Raw genomic sequence first — 19,418 nt, forward strand, 5'->3', positions numbered from 1 at the left:
AGAGAAGTTTGCCCGCCAGGTGTGCAGAGAAGTCTTGAATGTGCGGGACTGGGTAACGGTCGGGCGTGGTAGCCTCGTTAAGGCGGCGATAGTCCCCGCATGGGCGCCAGCCACCGCCTGGTTTAGGGACCATGTGTAGTGGAGAGGCCCAGGGGCTGTCTGATCTACGAATGATGCCGAGACGTTCCATGTTAGCAAATTCGGATTTAGCAGCTGCCAGTCTTTCTGGATTGAGTCGTCGGGCCCTGGCATGAACAGGGGGGCCCTTGGTTTCAATGTGGTGCTCAACCCCATGTCTGGTCGTGGAGGCTGAGAAGGTGGGCTTCGCCAGACTGGGGAACTCAGCGAGGAGCCGGTGGTAAATATCACCGTCTAAGAGAGAGCTGGACAGACCCTCAAAAATCCCTTTGTCGCGGACACACGCGAGAGAGGAGAAATTCAATGCGTCAACGAGGCGGCCATTTTTCACATCGACGAGTAATCCATTGGCACACAGAAAATCTGCACCAAGAAGAGGAAAAGCAATATCCGCAGTGACAAAGTCCCATGTAAACTGCTGACCCCCAAAACACACGTCCACCGTCCGTGTCCCGTATGTGCGGATGGGGGTGTCATTGGCAGAAGTTAATGGAGGTCCATGTGTTCCCCCCCCACATCGTCCACAGTGGCAGGGAGGACGCTCCTCTGGGCGCCGGTGTCACACAAGAACTTTTGGCCGGAGATGGCGTCCCGGATGAACAGTAGCCGGTTTCTTGCGCCTGCACTCACGGCCGCTACAGAGTGCAGGCCTTGAAGTTTCCCGTCGCGTTGGAGGTGCAAGGGGGACGGCACTTCTTGGCCCTGGGCCCAAAACGTGCATGCTAGTAACACAGACCTGACACATTCTGATCGTCAGTGGCCGTGCGTGCCTTGCTGGCTGGGGGCGTCGCACTTGATGGTGTGTAGGTGCGTGTAGGAGCCAGCACCTCATGTGTGTATGTATGTGTGGCCAGGAAAAAACGGTCCGCTTCCTCTGCCAGTGCACGCGGATCTGTAATGGTTGTATTCGCAAGCGCCGTCTGGACATGCGGCGGCATGTGACGCAGAAAAAGTTCAGTGAAAAGAAAATTTGGCTCTTCGGTGCCAAGCAAGTTTAACATCATTTCCATGTGATACGATGGCTTACTGTCTCCTAAGCCCTGAATAGCAAGGAGGCGTCGAGCATGCTCAGAACGCGACAGTTCAAAGATTCTGAGGAGCTATGCCTTCAGTCCCTTATATTTATCCAGTTCAGGAGGGGATGTGATGAAACTCACCGCTCTGGCTGCAGTTGAGCTCCCCAGAGCAGACACCACGTTGTAATAGCGAGAGTCATCATCAGTGATTCCGCGCAGGGCGAATTGAGCCTCTGCTTGTGCGAACCACGTTAACGCCGATGACTCCCAGAACTCGGGGAGCTTGAGAACGGGCGCGTATGCCATGTCGGTATGCTCAGTATTATGCACGGCCTCGGAAACTTCCACGAGACTAATGTCGGGGTCACCAATGTAGCGAGCTGAGACGGGAGTCGTAGTCGGAGTGTCAAACAAAGGTGCCAACGAAAGCTGCTTTAATGACATTTAAACTTGCAATAACAAAACAAAACAAGAGAGCGGCTCGAGCCGGCCGAATTAAGAGTCCCCCTAAGAACTCGCTAACTAAACAATGGTTCCGTGGATGAATTATGTATATATATATATATATATATATATATATATATATATATATATATATATATATATATATATATATATATATATATATATATATATATATATATATATATATATATATATATATATAGTTGTATTTATAATTACTGCTGTTATATTGCACTTATGTACTTGTTGCAATGCACTATGATTTCTCATTGCATTATGATTATAATTTAGGCATAACTTAGGCCAGCTCTTTTGCCTATGCATCCTGATAGTTCTTTATCTTTTTTTTCTCTTTATTACACGTTTTACCCTGGAGTGCCATGTCTAATTTCGTCGCATACATTGTTCACAACGTTTATATCAATGACAATAAAGAATATTCTGTTCGATTACCTAGACTAGAAACTACCTTAGTGTTTGAACTCTCGCGACACTAGACGCGTAGTCTCGGTCAGTCAAACCTGAGCTGCTACTGATCATGGCGGAGCGTAGGAGACACAAAAAACGGATCCAGGTACAATATTTCTCCCCTTTTTGACATTCTTTAACCTCTGTCAGTGGTGCAACGGGGGCAGGTGGTTTCTAGTGTACTCGTAAGCTCGCTTGGAGGCCGTCAGTTGCCGGCAAAGCAAAGCTAGGTGATTGCTAACATGGCTAAGTTAGCTTGCCTTCCAACCCGATACAAGTGGAGCTGCTTATTTATCACAAGTCAAACGCTGTTTCCTTGCTTTATTTTCAAACAACACCACCAATGAAATATATTCAGGCAGCTTCTCTATCTGTCACGTCTTACTGCGCTTAATTGCATACCTGTCAACCTCCACACGGCTCCATGCCCTTACAAACTGTCGTATGTTACCTTTTATAATACAAAATAATCTTCCCCCGTATTTTTTCCTACGTTTTTATTCATGTAGTTTCGCATGTTATATTGTACGCGTGTTTCGTTGTATCATATATATTGTTAATTAACATTTTGTTGTGAGATACTGAGTTGCTCGACATGAATGAGGTTTATTATTAAAAAAAAATCAAAAATTTAGTAGCTTGGACGTTCACTGTCGAAGGAAAACATGTGCAAATATAATGAAGTAGTCAAGTCATGTTTATTTGTATAGCCTTAATCACAAAGAGTCTCAAAGGGCTGCACAAATCTATTGCAAACTATTATTACAGACTATTAACCTACATGAGGGCAAATGATACATATATTATCAACATAAAGTATAGGTTATTCATATGCTATAGAATCGAAGTGTGTTTTAAGCTTAGATTTAAACATTTCCACTGAGGTTGCTGAAGAACGCTCTCGATCCTGTGGAAATCTTCTTGGCTCTTGGAATCACCAGTAGACCAGCATTTTCAGAGTGAAGGCTCTGGCCCGGAACATAGGAGGAAATTAAATCTGAAAGATATGATGGAGCAAGTCCGTGTATGATTTTGTATAATACCAACAGAACCTTAAAATCACAGCATAAGCGAACAGGGAGCCAATGCAGGTTAGCTAAAATCAGGGTCATGTGATCAAACTTTCTTGTCTTAGTTAAAAGCCTCGCTGCAGCATTTTGTACCAGCTGAAGGCTCTTGATTTTGGACTTGGGGTGACCGGAGAGCAGTGCATTATTACAGTCATCGAGAAAGGAAGTAACAAAAGCGTGAATTATAATCACCGCATCCGACTGAGACAGCATAGGACGAATTTTAGCAATGATGCGAAGATGGAAGAAAGCTGTTCTAGTAATATTCTTCACGTGTGTTTGAAAGAACAGATCAGGGTCAAATATAACACCTACATTTTTAACTGAGTCACTCTAATGTCTCAAAAGATGCCGCCGCTACCATTGTTGCTTGCAATGAAAAGTGGCCATGGATCGTGACATAAAGCTGGTTTTCAAGCTGGGTTGTTTTTCCTCTTCGATTTTGAAGTAGAATAATACATTGTCTTATTCAAATTATTAATTCATTTTCTGCATTAAATTATTGTTGTTAATATACTGATTAAAGGGATAACCACAAACCTGTCTTTTTTCATTTTCTCCTTTTATCTTCCTTTTTTTCTTAACTTCTTTATACAAGATAATAATTCGTAATATAATGCATCAAAGCAAGTGAGCCGTTTGAGAGCTGGCTCTCTTTAATGAGTTGAGCCGAAAAAGCCAGTTCTCTTAAAAGAGATGGACTTCCTTTCACTACACAACTACCACATGGATGCAATGGGAATTCCCCAGGAGGCAGTACCATCAAACCGCTCGCTTCGTTTGCAACGGGAAAAAAACGATACCAAGATAGAGGCTACAGTGGCAAACTCGTTTGACTTGATTGATTTGCAGGAAGTTTGAGGATCATTCTGTTGTGTTAGATAAAATCCACAGATGCAAAGGGAAAGACGTTTGCAGCCTTTATATGTATAAATGCATGTAAGCGTTACGACAACTCGCATTAATGAAATAAATTGTGAATGATAACATTTCTTCTCAATTTAGAGCCAGTGAGTATAAACTTTGTTATCTATTGAAGCTATTCTGTAAGTGACTCGTATCAATTTTGCTGTGGTTGTTGATGCAGGAGGTGAGTGATCCCACCAAAGACTTTGCAGTGGCGAAGTACATGCGCTTCAACTGTCCCACCAAATCCACCAACATGATGGGCCAGCGGGTGGATTACTTCACTGGTAAGGGGTTTCAAAACCAAAATAAACACAATAACTCGTCTTAGTCAATCTCTAGGACATTCATTCATTTTTCAGCTGCTTATTGAGGTGGCAGGGGACACCCTGGACTGATTGCCAGTCAATCGCATGGCACACAGAGACAAACAACAATTCACTCACGATGGACACATTTGACTCACCAATCGACCTGTCATGCATGTTTTTAGTACGTGGGAGGTACCAGGAGTGTACTATCAATATTGACCAGGTGATTGCGCTTATCAACAGCTCCCGAAGCCCAGTTATTCTTAACGGGACTGTATGGAATTTGGAACTTTTACACTCTGCTGCCATCTCCTGGCTTCAATTCATGATTGCAGCGTCGGTCAGCACATGAAGTACGCGGATCTCTAAGACGCAATCGAATAAACCCTAAACATTTTTGGGAGTTCTGGTTTGGACTGTAAACAGGCCTTTTCTTTCTTTCACCATTTTCATGCTACACTGACAAATAGAAAAAGCAAAAAAATGCTGTCGGAGGAGAGCGGAAAACCGCGCCAGGTTTGCCATTGGCGTTCTGCAGCTGCTTTTGACTGTCAATAACTAATTGCGTTCCAACGGCAGGAAAAACAATTACATTACCCCTTTACTGAAAAAAATTAGCGCTGGTAAGTAACTGCATTATGAATAACTCTAGTTATTCCCAACACTGGCAGAGACGAGCATTTGTCAAACCTAATGTTTTGTGCCCAGAACAGCTGTGAAAAAATTAGAAAAAAAACTTTGGATAGGCACAGTGGGGGGAAAAACAAGGTCTCGTTGAACTCAGCTATCCAGTGTTAACACATACAAAATATAGAAAATGTTTAACTTTTTAAGGAAACCTCAAGCGACACACCCCACCTTTTAAAGGCAAGCATAAGTGATGCTCAAATGAAAATGTATTTGTATAGCACTTTTCAGACACAGAAATGCTACTCATGGTGCTGTATAAATATATTTTGTGTACAATAGGAAAAATCTCCCCACCCAACCAGGAACGTCAAAACACAGCTTAAGTGTTTTAATTTTTTTTTAAATCCCGAATTAGAGCGTAGTTCAAATAACAAAATACTGGCCAATATCTCAATAGGAATATTTCGTCATGGAAACGTAACCAATGTACAATCAGTACAACGTTGGCAATTACAAAATATTAAAGAATTCAATATACTTGAACCAGTGACTGGTGAATCTTAGCTTATTGTGTCATTCTGATTCACACACACCTCACTGGGCTTTGTATTGTTTTTGTGGTGTACTGCATTCAAGTGTACCATGTAAAGTGGAAGACTTCTACTGCCGCACAGTTACATCTTAAATGACTCTCTTCGTAACCGAAACATGGCTTTGTTTGTAATCACATTATTTGGTCCTAGGTTATATTGACCAAAATCGCTCAATTCCCCAAAATGTTAAATTAAAGCCACAAAAACATTTTTTTTTGTATTTTGTTGACCAGCATCCAAGGCAGTGGACTGTTTACTTGACTCAAAGTGGGCCAAGGCCAAGAAAGGTGAGGAAGCCATCTTCACCACCAGAGACTCTGTGCTCGATTACTGCAACAGGTAAACACCTGGCAAAGGACCTGGACGTCGCCGGCATTATATGTTTGATTTTGTTTTGGTTTTTTTGTTAAACTCAACATCAAATTTTCAACATGTCCTTCTGTCAGGCTCCTTAAAAAGAAGTTCTTTCAGCGTGCTCTCAAAGTGATGAAGAAGAAGACGGAGAAGGACGTCAAGAAGGACAAGAAGTCCAAAGCGGAGAGTGGCAAGGATGAAGAAAAAAAGGGAAAGAAGGACAAAGATAAGAAGAAAGATGTGACTGATGCCGGTGACAAAAGCGTATGTTTTAAGAAGCTTTTCTATGACGAACAATAGTGATTTGATAAGTTGTTTGTCCATACTATCATGTATGGACATACATTTTCTTCACTCCTTTTAGGTCGAAAAATGTATTTTACCTAACATGGAACTTACTTAAAGGAAGCTGACACAATTGTCCGACATCTTGCTAATGCGGGTAGCCCCAAAACCATATGTAGGGTTGGGCAAATAAATGAGAAGAAAAATTTGGTCACTTTGAGTCTCTGTAGCTTGTAATCTACTTGGTGATTTGTAGCACCCGTTCTTGGTCAAAATCACAATTCACCATCACTCACAAATTAAAATGTGTAAATTTTGGTTGTCTTTGAGCTTGATTGCTCAAATCAAGTTAATTTGTCGTGCCGGGCTTTAATACCTGCCAGCCTGGTGGAGTCGGGCTGGAATTTATTGGCCCGATCTTACCTGTACTACAGCTCTCTTTAGTCACACTTTCGTTACGCGTTTCTGTTACATTTTGATGGAGAGGCGGAGACAAATCTCCTTGGATACGTTTTTTTCTAAAACATTTTATAAAGTAAAAGCGTTATGAGTCAGAAGAAAGTAATAAATAAAAATTGAAACGGGAAAAAAAACAGTGCTGTAAAAAGGTTTGCGCGTATGTTTATTTAAAGTTACTTCTTCGTTCGTCTTGGCCATGTTGGCTATAATTTGCGTCGTCTCGACAACAACGAATGTTAACATTGTCTCAGTATTCTACTTAGTCTGTCTTTCTGTGAGTAGTTAAGTGCCTTGTTAGTTAGGTTTATTATCGTCTAATAAGGGGAATTGGTATATGGGATTGAGAGACTGTTGATACGTGACCTTTTACTGTAAACCTAAAATTAAAGTTACTGTAACTTTAAATGAACGTACAAAAAAATATATACATTTTTTTTAAACTTTGTTCCAGTAGTAGTTTGAATGTAGTTAAACAGTGCAGTGGTTAGCACATTCACCTGACACGCGAAAGGTCCCCGGTTCGAGACCGGGTGGAAACAATGGTGATTTGGAGAGGGATGGGCGCCACCAGGCTGTACAGTACTTGCCCAAGACACACCACAGGAAATGTTGCCCCTAAGACTCAGTTGGTTAAGGGGTCCAACCAGTAGTTTGCATGTGAAAACTTGACAAGCTGATGCTGCCTTTAGCAGTCACAAGCAGTCTCTTGTGGTAGCCTCATTGGAATGCTCGTGACATGGGTTTGAATTCGAATTTGAAGGAAGCTTTTTTTCTCGTGTTTATAGGTGCTCCTATAAAGAGTACCACTGTTATACTTAAAATGTGCTTTTTCTTTTGCCAATGGAGTTGTGGTAGCGTGAGCACCACCTGTGTGGTGTGTTGTGCCTGCTGAAATCAGGGTTTGTATGGGTGCTTGAAATTCTTAAATGCTTGAATTTTAATGTTGTGTTTTCAAGGTTTGAAAAGTGGTAGAATTTTTGGTGATGTGCTTGGAAATGCTTGAAATTGCCGCCATGTTTTTCAGCAGTCTGACTCTATAGACCACGCATTAAAAAAAAAAAACAAGTCTGCCTAAAAATAACACACACACTGCTTTGTGGTGGCTTCAGTTTCCCATTGCGTTTCTTCTTCTCGTGTTATTAACAGCAGCGGTCATTAGTTTGTATGATGTTTTCATGTGAAGTGTCATTCCCCCTTACGGATCGCATTGTATAGGTGCATCAAGGGAGCAGTGTTCATTTTACCTCTGAAAAGTGATGGGTCCCGGGGACACGCATGCTCAAAAATCTATGGGTCCCAACAGAGATCTATGGGTCCACAAAATTTAGTGTTATCGAGGTTGAAATTGTAAAACGGCGACAAATATATAATATAAATTTATATATAATTCAGTTTTAATCATCACAGTTTATTGGTAATACAAATGTGTTATCACCTCAAGATTTTTCAGTTGTACATTATACAAAATAATATTGCTGAAATATATTAATCTATATTTTCATTTTGTTTTAATCATCACAGTTAATTGGTAATACAAAGCAGTTATATCTTCAGATTTTTCAGTTCATATATTCTTCGTGGTTTGCTGTCCCATCACAGTTGTAATGCCTTCTCATGGTCCAATCCATTATCATCCTCCTCATAGCGTCACCAGGAATATAATTTAGTCAATTTTGGCAGAAGAAAAGTCCTTATCTTGCTAGGAGTATTATTTTGTTTATTTTCTCTCGTCGAATCGTTCGCTTCGACACACGTGTTTTCCTTGCCTCCGCGATCTTCTGAAGAAATTCTCCGCCGTTTGTTCGTGCCGGAATTATTGCCGTTGTTATCACTTTCTGCATTATGTTGCGACTTATTACTGACACTGAAAAAATGACCAATTTTGTGTCGATTTTCACCTAATACTTACTGTCTTGCTCGACATGAATGAGGTTTATTGTACAAAAAAAAAAGTTCAAAAATTAAGTAGCTTGGATGTTCACTGTAGAAGGAATAAATACATGCAAATATAATTAGGTAGAATAATAAATGTTCTCATTCAAATTATTAATTCATTATCTGCATTAAATTATTTTTGGTAATACTGATTAAACCACCTCGGTAGCCTAGATGGTAGGGCGCCCGCTCCGAGACTGGGACGTCGCTGGTTCAAGCCTCGGCCGAGTCATACCTAAGACTTACAACATTGGTACCCATTGCCTCCCTGCTTGGCGCTCGGCATTTAAGGGTTGGAATTGGGGGGTTTGGTCACCTAATGACTCCCAACACAGCAGTTGGGTCTAAAAACCCGGCGCCGATCGAAGGCGACGAGTCATGTCGATAGCTTCGCGTGACAAAACGATTTCCGGTAGATATCATGTTGATGGTTGATACTGGCTGAATAATAAATAATAATAATAATAAGGGATAACCACAAACCTGTCTTTTTTAATTTTCTCCTTTTATATTTTTTTCTTAACTTCTCTATACAACATAATAATTCGTAACATCATGCATCATAATGCAAGTGAGCCATTTGAGAGCTGTCTCTTTAATGAGTTGAGCCGAAAAAGCCGGTTCTCTAAAAAGAGAAGGACTTTCACTACACAACTCGAACTCGTTTGACTTGATTGATTTGCCGTTTCGTGATAGTCGATGTATTCCGGATGGTACCCATCATTGACAAATTTGCTTTTTTCCATACAGATTTTCTTGTACGTGGTACAAGTCTTAAAATGCATAATAAGCGTACTGCGTACGGCAAAATTGTACAGGTTGACAGGTTTGCATACTTAACCTTCACTTAACGACAAGCACCACAACAATGACGTAATCTCAGAACAACGAGATTTCGTTTGCCGAGATCGGCGTGCAGACGAAAACTCGAACCGCGAGACGAAAACAACAATGGCGGGTCTGCCTGCCGAAAACTTTGGAGTGCGGTGAATCTTTTTTTTTTTTTTTTTTTTTTTTTTTTTTTTTTTGGTAATCGGGTAATAATGACAATTTTGTGTCAAAAAAGTTGCGTCCCGGGGACGCACGTTGATTTGAGACTATGCGTCCCCAGCAAAAATGATGCGTCTAGGACGCGGGCAAACGAGAACACTGAGGGGGTCTGCCGTTTTGCTGAACGATGGCTAGAAAATGGTAAATAGAAACAATGTATAGATCGCGGAACAAATCCATGCACAGAATGCAATGAAGTATGCAAAAAGGAGATCCTACTCTTCACAATGGTAGAGCCTGCTCTATCCAGTCATATGTAACTGGAAAATAGGGAAAGTTGTATTTGAAGGCCTTAAGTGCTTGAATTTGCCCATGAAAAAGGTGCTCAAACCCTGTGAAATGTTTGCAGGATGACAACCCCAAGAAAAAGAAGGAGGTGAAGAAGAAGTTCAAACTAGAGCTGCACGAGGACCAAATCTTCCTTGATGGAAACGAGGTCAGGGGCCATGTGGAAACAACTTGACCATTCTTTCCTACCAACAATTAACAACCTGTCTGGTTCAGGTGTACGTGTGGATTTACGATCCGGTCCAATTCAAGACAGTCGCCATGGGGCTGGTCCTGGGTCAGTTTTGCACATCTCGTGGCATCTTGTGTAACAAGCAGGGTTGGGACGGTTACTTTAAAACTAATCTGATACAGTTACCTGTTAAGAAAATGTAATCAGTAATGTAATCTGAGCACTACAATATCGCAGTAATTGAATTTGATTGCTTTTGGAGTACTTAATACCACATGTACAAATAAAAGACTGAAAAAAACATGATATAAACGAAATTACCAAATTTAAGAGAAATTAACAATGTAACTTTGAAAAGGAATTGGAGGAAACCAAGGTCAGGTAGTTGCTTGTGGTTCTACAATAAAGTGCTCAAATTTTACCCATGTAATATAGTTTATTAAGCAAAAATAAAACTGTCTTTCTTATGGCAGCCAACATATGCTCTGTTTATCATGTAGACGTCCTGATACCATTGTTGTTTTAAACACATCAATTGTTGACTTTATTAATTTCCCAGAAGCCCGGGGATTCAGATTTACTAGGCCAAGTAAAACATTCTCACAACATAACAATACAGTGGTTGTATAGTGGATTCTGAACCACAATTAACTGGAAAATACAAAAAGAAGACAATTCAATGTATTAAATGTCCCCAAGCACACTACTAGCGGCCCTGTGCCGAATACCCAGACATGTAAGCAGTCTCCTAAAACTGCAGGTTCGAGCCAATTTAACAAAATAAGTGCAAACTTGAAGGTGAAATAAAATGCAGACAAAAAGAAAAGGGCTTTCACCTGCAACACAGTATGACAAACGTGCAGTGGTGGATGAGTTGGCCGCCTTTACAATATGCGCAACAGATATGACTCGTGCATGTCGTGCGTAATCTCTGTCTCTCTACAATCAGTGATTAAAAATATAGTTTATCTGTGCATTATTTATATGTAAATATACTTTTTTTTTTTCCTTTTTCTGTAACTTACTTTTTTTTTGTATTCTAATGACATAGCGATATTACCTTTATTCCGTTACTCCCCAAGCCTGGTAACAAGCGTGTAACCACTTGTAATGGTTCTCCTCAGTGATTGCAGTGATCGCCGCCACGCTTTTCCCTCTGTGGCCCGCCGAGATGCGCGTGGGTGTCTACTACCTGAGCGTCGCCGCCGGATGCTTCGTGGCCAGCATTCTCTTCCTCGCCATCGGTGGGTACGCTCACGCCATCCACGCAAAAGAACATCTTTATACAATGATCCCTTTCTGTAACGCTGTTTACTAGTACTGCACGTTCAACCAAAATCGAATCAATATCGTGCTGTGACGTAGCGTGATTGTGTAACCGCAAGACAACGCGTTTGTTTTGTTTTATTACGATTTATAGTTCCATGTTTGTGTTTTTTTTCCCCATTTCTTTGATGGAGTGTTTGGCCAACCAGAATTGTCAGTTTGCGTTTTAACAGCCAATCAGAGGCGAGTTTTAACGGGACTAGCCAATAAAGGCGAGCAGCACGCAATGCCACACACCCACCATGTGTCAACATACGGCAACCCTAACAAAGCTCACCAGAAGAGGACGCTGTTTAACAAAAGAGTGCGTTGTGTCACCCTGACCCGAGTGACATGGCTGCTTTTTTGTGTCCCATTTCATCTGGAGGGACGAAAGCATGACCAACTTAGGTGCCGAGGTGCCTAACTTGTTTGGGCATTTGGGTTGGCCATGGTACAAAAATTTTAATGTGTGTTTTTTTTGCTATTTTTTTCCCTTTTATTTTCTTTGTTATTGTATGTGTTTGTCTTGCTGTCGGTCACCCCTCTTGAGGGAAATGACCTAGATAGATAGATAGATAGATAGATAGATAGATAGATAGATATATGGATAGATAGACATCATATTTTAAAGCATTCCTTGTTTTTCTAGATAAAACCCTCAAAGTTATAGTATAGTATTCGTTTTTTGCGGGTGTAACGTTCCTAAAATAACCCGTGATAGGTAAATCTGTGAAGTGGAAACTTTTATTTATATTTTTTACAGTTATTAGAAAATACGAATGACCTGTAGCGCCTATCACAAAGCAACAGGTCAAAGAGGTAATGGCCGGGGTGAGAGAAATCCTTTGTAATAGAGTTTCTCAACTGGTGGATCAGGACCCAAAAGTGGGTCACGAGCCTTTGCCTTGGCAAAATAATACTAAGAAGGGTCGATTACACTCCTTTACAGTAGATGGCGATGATAATCTGTTTGATCTGTTATTCCTGTTCAGTCCATCGGCATGTATGAGAGCGACCATATTTCATTTTAATAGGATTTTGTTGATTTTATTTCCTTTTTTTTTTTTGCCCAAAATAATGGGTCTCAATGAAATTAGTGATAAGGGGAACGAAAAATGAAAAACGGGAAACACAACAATCAAGTCAAAAGAAAATGATTGCAAAGTATGATAATAATGTATGCGTGTCTGCCATTTAGGCGCTGCCCGAAGGTTCAGTAAATGGTGGAAATGTTTTAGCTTTTTACATGTGTATTCATCTTTATTCGATATAAAAGTAAATAACTCGTTCTTTAGGTACAGGTTTTATTATTATTTTGAATTATTATCATTATTTTTTTTTAGTAAGTGGCTATTTTAAAGCTGTTTAGGGGGTTGCTAATATGTGACGTAGGCGTATATTCGGTACTTGAAGAGGTTGTTTCTTTTCTTTTTGGTCATTTTGTTTGTTGAAAAAAGGTGAATAGTTTTTACGATCTCTGCTTTAAACTGCATGATCCTTTAATCGGATACATTTAAGAATAGTTCGCAGCTTGTCCTCAGGATATAATGATGGGTCCTCAAGTCAGACCAGATGAGAAACACTGCTTTATGATATTGTTGGCTCTGTTGCGATGTTGTTTATCACAAGTATTTGTTCAGCATTCCTGACTTAAGTTGTTTTTGCGATTGACTCCTTTAGTGAACGTGTTAGCCCATAAATTCCAAGTTGACGATGTTGTGTTGAAACAGCTCGCTGCATCCTGTTCCTGTTAATCTGGCTGGTGACGGGCGGGCGTCATCACTTCTGGTTCCTGCCCAACCTGACGGCCGACGTGGGCTTCATCGACTCCTTCCGCCCACTCTACACGCACGAGTACAAAGGCCCGCCAGGCAGCAAGAAGGTCAAAGACGGCAAAGTCGACAAGGACGGCGAGGCCCGCAGGACGGACAGCGACGACAACAAGTCGGACAGCGAGAAAAAGGACGAAGACAACGACGAAGACGAAGAGGACGACAAGGAGCGCAAAAGCGGCGAGGACGAAGAGGACGAGCAGGAAGAACGGCGCTCGGACACGGATAGCGAGCGCAAGGAAGAGGACGGATCGCAGCACAGCAACGGCTACGACTTTGAGATGATCACCAGGGAGGAACTGGACCAGCACACGGAAGAAGACGAGGACGGAGACGAAAAAGACAAAGAGACAGAGGAGCGCCAAGAGGCTCAATCGTGAACTCCATTCAAAAAAAAAGACAGTGAGATAAACATGTCCCTGGCCATTTAATTCCTTTCTGCCATCCTTTACTTTCCAGCAACATTTCGCTTTCTGGTTTCACATGTGGGAAATTCACAAATTGGAAACTTTTTACTCATTGGAAATTTGGCTCCTAATGGGGAGATTTCAGAGTTTATAGGAAAATTCTGTCATTGAAGAAATGTGATGTTCTCACATCTGGGCAAGGAGAGCCTATTTACCTGCCACAAAATACCGTATTTTACCTTACTATAAGGCGCACCGCCCAAAAAATATGTCGTATCTTTTTCATATAGAAACATACTCGTCAACCTCAGCCAAGTGATCCCCTTAATAATGAAAGGGTTCGTACGGGTGCTTGAAATCCTTGAAAATGCTTGGATATTCATAATGTTTGTTTTTAAGAAATGAAAAGTACTTGAATTTCAGGTGCTTGTAATTGCCTGAAATTGTTTCTCAACAAATCTTAAAAGCATTGTCCTTTGAATCGTCATCGCGCCTGAGAGACCAGTTCCATGTTACACCTAAATTGGGCATTATGAAATGTGTATTAGTTCAAGGATTATTTATCAATTGTGGACATTTTTTATGGGCCAAGCAAACAATTAAGGTACATCAAATTGTAATGGAAAGAACTTCCTGCAACTGAAAATCATTCTAACCCAATACCTATATGAGGATAGACATGTCTCAAAAACAAATATATTTGCGATTTATTTAAAATCTTGACGAATGCCTACTCAAGATTAAAAATCGCATATGTGAATGCAGATATATTCATGAATATGCGAAATACATGATTCACAATGGATTTTGGATTCTTGTAATGTTACTGGAAAACTTATTTACTCACAACAAGACAGACAAGAATACCGTGTTAAAATTGGCAGTCGATGATGACGTTGTCATCTATAACTACTCACTAAAACGATCTGGATTAGAGCCAAAGTGGGCAGTGTAAGAAAAAGATTTTTAAATATTTTTTTATATTTTTCACTGTACAAAAATGCTGTATATTTGTAATGATCAGAAAAAGTATACGTTAACAGGTATGTATAAGGCACATGGGAACTTAATTACAGTAATAGCTACCGTACGTATTAGTGTATAACTGTCTCATATTTTATTCACTACAGTAAATATTGCGCAATGATTGTTACATCCCTGACCGTAATTGCCAAGCATTGTATGCAACAATAACCAAACCTGGGTTGTGACGGTGGAAGCGCTATATCCTAACCACTTGACCACCAGTCGTACAGATGACATACAAAAAGACATTCAATTTTATCTCATGAAACTATTTTTACTCACGTTGCCAGAAATGACTGTTGGAAACCTGAGAAAACAGAAAGTCCTCTTGAATGTATAAATTGCAGGGTTTATACTAGTGCTTGAAATCTTTGAAAATGCTTGATTTCTAATGCTGTTTTCCAGGATTGGAAATTGCTTTCATTTTTGGTAAAGTGCATGTAAATGCTTGAAATTGTTGCCACAGGTCTGCCTAAAAATGTCACCGACACTTTTCTAAGGTGGCTTTGCTTCTCCGTTGCAATTCTTCTTCCCTGTATTATGCACTTGAACCAAAGGACAAACCCTCGTGATGAACGGCATCCTATTTTAGTTTCTACGGCGCTGTCCTATAAAGCGTGTGCATAAGAGGACGGGTGCATGCTACACCTAAAGTGGGGAACTATAACAAGTGCTAGTGCAATTAGTGCAAGGATAAGGTATCAATTATGGTCATTTTATATGGCCCATGCAAAAAATGAAGTTAGCAATTCCCTGCGTTAGATTGTAATGTAACAACTTCCTGCAACTGAAAACGTAAGCTACAGATTTGTCTTAAAAACAAATATATTTGCGATATACTCAAGATCTAAAAATCATATGTCTTGATAAATGCACACGCAAGATTAAAAATCACATTTGTAAATTGCAGATATATTTGTGGATCTACAAAATACATGTACTGGATAAATTGGAAAATTGGTTTTGAATGTCATTAAAGGGACAGTGTGTAATATTTAGTGCCTCCTAGTGATCAAACATTTTATTTGAATACTACAAATGTTTTTTTTTTGTTTGTTTGTTTTTAATCATAGGTCAAGAAATTTGAAGTATTTCTTTTTGTTTGTTTGGATCGGCGCCATTTTATTCCTGCAGGCTACTTCCATGCTCTGTCGTGTAGCACTGATCCTTGCTTTTACCGGACAACACAGTACCATCTAGTGGTCAAATATTACGTTATTAAAATATGCTGGAATTTGATAATAGAAAAGTTGTATGAACCCTTAAAATAGACGCAAAAAACGTGAAACAACTCTGCGGTGTATTGATGATGAATTGGACTTTGCATTTATATCTTTGAGGACGACTTTCTGCTTTCTTTTTTTAAATCTGTCTCTTGTACTGTGAGTAAAAATACTGTGATAATGAGATAGAAACTAATGTGTATTATATATATCACAGGTGGTCTAGTGGTTAGGATTTAGGGTTGTCATGATCACTTTCAGGGTTTGATTCATGTTGCATACAATGTTTTGCATTAACATGTTCTAATGCATTTGAATAGGTACTTTCGTGCACCAGTATTTTGGGGTATATTCTGGCAAATTTAGGGTTTTTAGGTTCGCCTTACAGTCCGGAAAATACGGTAATTCATATTTACATTTAAATTGATGTCCATTCCATTCACTGACCTTTAATCGAGGAAAGTTTCCGCTTAGGAAAACATATTTCCACAATACACAATTCCGCTAAAATTTACTCCCCCCCAAAACATTTAACAGTCACACAAAACCGAGTACAGTAGTCTCTTGTCCTACCTATTTGGCTGTCATTGCAGTGCACACTGCACCAAGAACCAAGAGGGACCAAGCTTTTATTTTTTTAAAGAAAGGTGTGCAGAAATTCTCTAAGTGTAACTAGAACGATTTGTTTTTGTGTGCAGTCAACAAGTTTAAAGTCCAGTTTCAAGATAAAAAGGTGCCAAAAACACCAAAGCGTGCGAGAAAACTGTCTTGTTGCACAACAAACGAGCACAGTGTGGAAAAGCGTCACAGGTATCACTTTTGCGAACGGAGCTTTCCTATTTTACCAACGCGCAGTGTGGACACACTCAGAAACAAACATAGTTTTGGGTCAAGCATTCAAAATGTTTTATCAAAGCCTCTCACAAAACAAGTGTGATTTTCCCCTTTTTTGTAGTAGGATGAATTCAATATTCTGAATAATATGTTGTCAAAAATAATCCATTTCCAATGGGTCATGTGACTAGTAAACAAGAACTAAGGCATTTTCACCAACAAAACATTACGATGACCTGTATGTGGTGTCTAAAATACCGACAATTTGTGCTTCGGGGGGAGCTAAAAATATGAATGGCATCATGTCTTAAACATGCTTTATGAGGCTTATATGGACTATGACCATATTACATTTTTTTAACTGTTAAAGACTTTGAAGGATAACAACCCATGAAGCCATTTTTCATCCCACTTATGCATCCAAGGGTTAATCCATTTGTTAGTCAAAATCAATCAAATGTATAAGTTTACCAGCAATATTCAAAGCTATAATATTGATTTTTCAAGACGGCTTGTTGTTGAGGAAAACGTATATTGATGGGAATGGGTTCGCTTGCGATGACAACTCTTGACGTACTTTTAAATATGATATTTCAATTTAGGACTTGATTTATTGAGCTGGCTGAAGAAAAGGAAACATTTTGGTGTTTGGATTTGTTTTTCAGTGCGTCCTTCCAAAGCTTTGGTAATATTTGGATCTATAAACTACAGTTATGCATACCGTGTTTGCAGTCCATTTAACTGCCTCTTTGCGGCGACTATTAGGAGGTGATATATATATACACACATCGGTATATATATATATATATATATATATATATATATATATATATATATATATACAATCCCCATCCCTGATACTGTTCATTCTTCTATACAACTTAAAGTCAAAATAACAACCATCTCCTTCACCTTTGCTTCCTCCCTGCTATAGTGCATTCATTTGTTTAATCCATTTTTTCAGTCTGTTGCTTTTTGTGTCCCTCACGTTTTTGCTCTTGTACAACGTAGTATATTATGACCTATTAAAATGACTATTGCACAAAAATTGTATATGGTAATGTCTCTCCTTTGTGTCTTGACGGTCTATAGTTGTTCCTGTTTGATTTTTATGCGAGTATAATTTAATAACTTCAAATAAAGGTGAATGTCCAGATTTTTTTATTGCAATAAAAGCAGATAACACAACCAAAGGTTTATGCCGTATTCTTTGTTGACATGAATGAATTAATGAAACTTTTATTTCGAACAAGAGAAAACAAAACAACAAATTGGGGGGAAAAAAACACAAACAATGTAATATGTAGTAGTATCACAACAAGAAAGACAATACTTGACATAATTCCGGGGGTCGGGGAAACCAAGACACCCTAGGGTAAACTGTCAAGTATGCAACAGAGATAATATTGCCAACAAAAGATCATCAAGAACTAGCCAGTAGTTGAACTTAAATCTACTGATCCATAATAAGATGGGTTATCCATTGCGCCAATAGCCTTAGGCTTCATGTTGAAGTTAGTATATTTATTTTCAAATAAGAATACCATACAAACCACAATAGTCAAAGGTAAACTGAAACCCAGAAAACTTGGGTTAACAGTGTTAGGAAGAAGCTAAAGTAGTGCCCTCAAAAAGCTCTTAGGCGCTAACCCAAAGAATAAACCATAAACTTTTAAGCCATTGTCAGATTCATTACCCACTGAGCTAGGAACTGAGTGTAACTAAATGCAATTAGTAAAATATGTTCCCAAAAACTTCACTGTCAAGTCCTGTTCATGGCAATCAAACCATTAAAAGATAAGATGAACCTGCTTTGACTTGGAGTCGAAAAGGTTGCTACAACCAACACGTTGAGTACTCACCTGTAAAGTTAGTAATTTTGTTTCCGATGAACATCACTGTCAAAACCACAATAGTAAATAAAAAAAAATGCTATGACCTGGAGTTGAACAGTTGCATCTCCCTCAATGCGAGTACTAAACCGAACCCTAAACCGAGCCCTAACCCTAACCCTAGCCTTAACCCCAACCCCAATTGTGTCCCACAGTTAGCTATTCTGTGCATTTACAAACAAATAACACCTCTCGACACATTGGCTCTGTGGATACACAGTCTCTTCATTATCATTAGTATCACCACTTCCATCACTGTATTTATCCTACCAGATTAATTTAGTTTTAACCCTCTATTAACGTTATAATGCTAGTAATCACCTCATATCATTCAGTCACCAATAATCATAACAATTAATGACAGTTGTAATAATTGTAATTATTATTACCATTATATTGATATAATAATAATAATAATAGCAACGTTGATTTGCTTACATCTACCTTTTGCTATATCATTCAGACGCCATTTTCTTCCTCTCTGTACTTTGCCAATACTGTTTTTTGTATCTGGATTTAAACACGTGAATACTTGGATATTTTTTGAGCTCATCCTATAATTTGTTCCAAAGTGTAACTCCACATACAGACACACACATACTTTTCATGGTAGTTCTCACCGGTTGGATTTTAGAGTTACTACATCCCCTCAAGTTGTAGCTTCCTTCCTTTTTTTTTGTGAATAATTTTTGTATGTTCTCTGGCACTATATCTTTGTTCACTTTGAATAGTAGTCGGGATGTGGAAAACTCCACA

At 39.4% G+C, this 19,418-nt stretch overlaps 1 protein-coding gene across 1 annotated transcript; it reads left to right on the top strand.

Annotated features, from left to right (window-relative positions):
- Nucleotides 1–2,093: 2,093 nt before the first annotated feature.
- sec62 (SEC62 homolog, preprotein translocation factor) lies at nt 2,094–17,963 on the top strand. Its single transcript, XM_088326715.1, has 8 exons — nt 2,094–2,193; nt 4,245–4,350; nt 5,831–5,936; nt 6,044–6,215; nt 10,030–10,116; nt 10,185–10,245; nt 11,265–11,384; nt 13,179–17,963. The coding sequence occupies exons 1-8, from the start codon at nt 2,158–2,160 to the stop codon at nt 13,658–13,660; spliced, it is 1,170 nt and encodes a 389-aa protein (XP_088182841.1). The 5' UTR covers nt 2,094–2,157; the 3' UTR covers nt 13,661–17,963.
- Nucleotides 17,964–19,418: the final 1,455 nt, after the last annotated feature.

This window comes from Urocampus carinirostris, chromosome 1, assembly GCF_059441175.1.
Source record: "Urocampus carinirostris isolate Australia breed hairy pipefish chromosome 1, RoL_Ucar_1.0, whole genome shotgun sequence".
Classification (NCBI taxonomy): Eukaryota; Metazoa; Chordata; class Actinopteri; order Syngnathiformes; family Syngnathidae; genus Urocampus; species Urocampus carinirostris.

Excerpts from the sequence above, each read along its gene's own strand:
- sec62 (XM_088326715.1), top strand. The coding sequence starts at position 2,158 with ATGGCGGAGCGTAGGAGACACAAAAAACGGATCCAG. Across the intron at positions 2,194-4,244 it reads GACACAAAAAACGGATCCAG|GAGGTGAGTGATCCCACCAA; the intron begins GTACAATATTTC and ends TTGTTGATGCAG. Across the intron at positions 6,216-10,029 it reads CTGATGCCGGTGACAAAAGC|GATGACAACCCCAAGAAAAA; the intron begins GTATGTTTTAAG and ends AAATGTTTGCAG.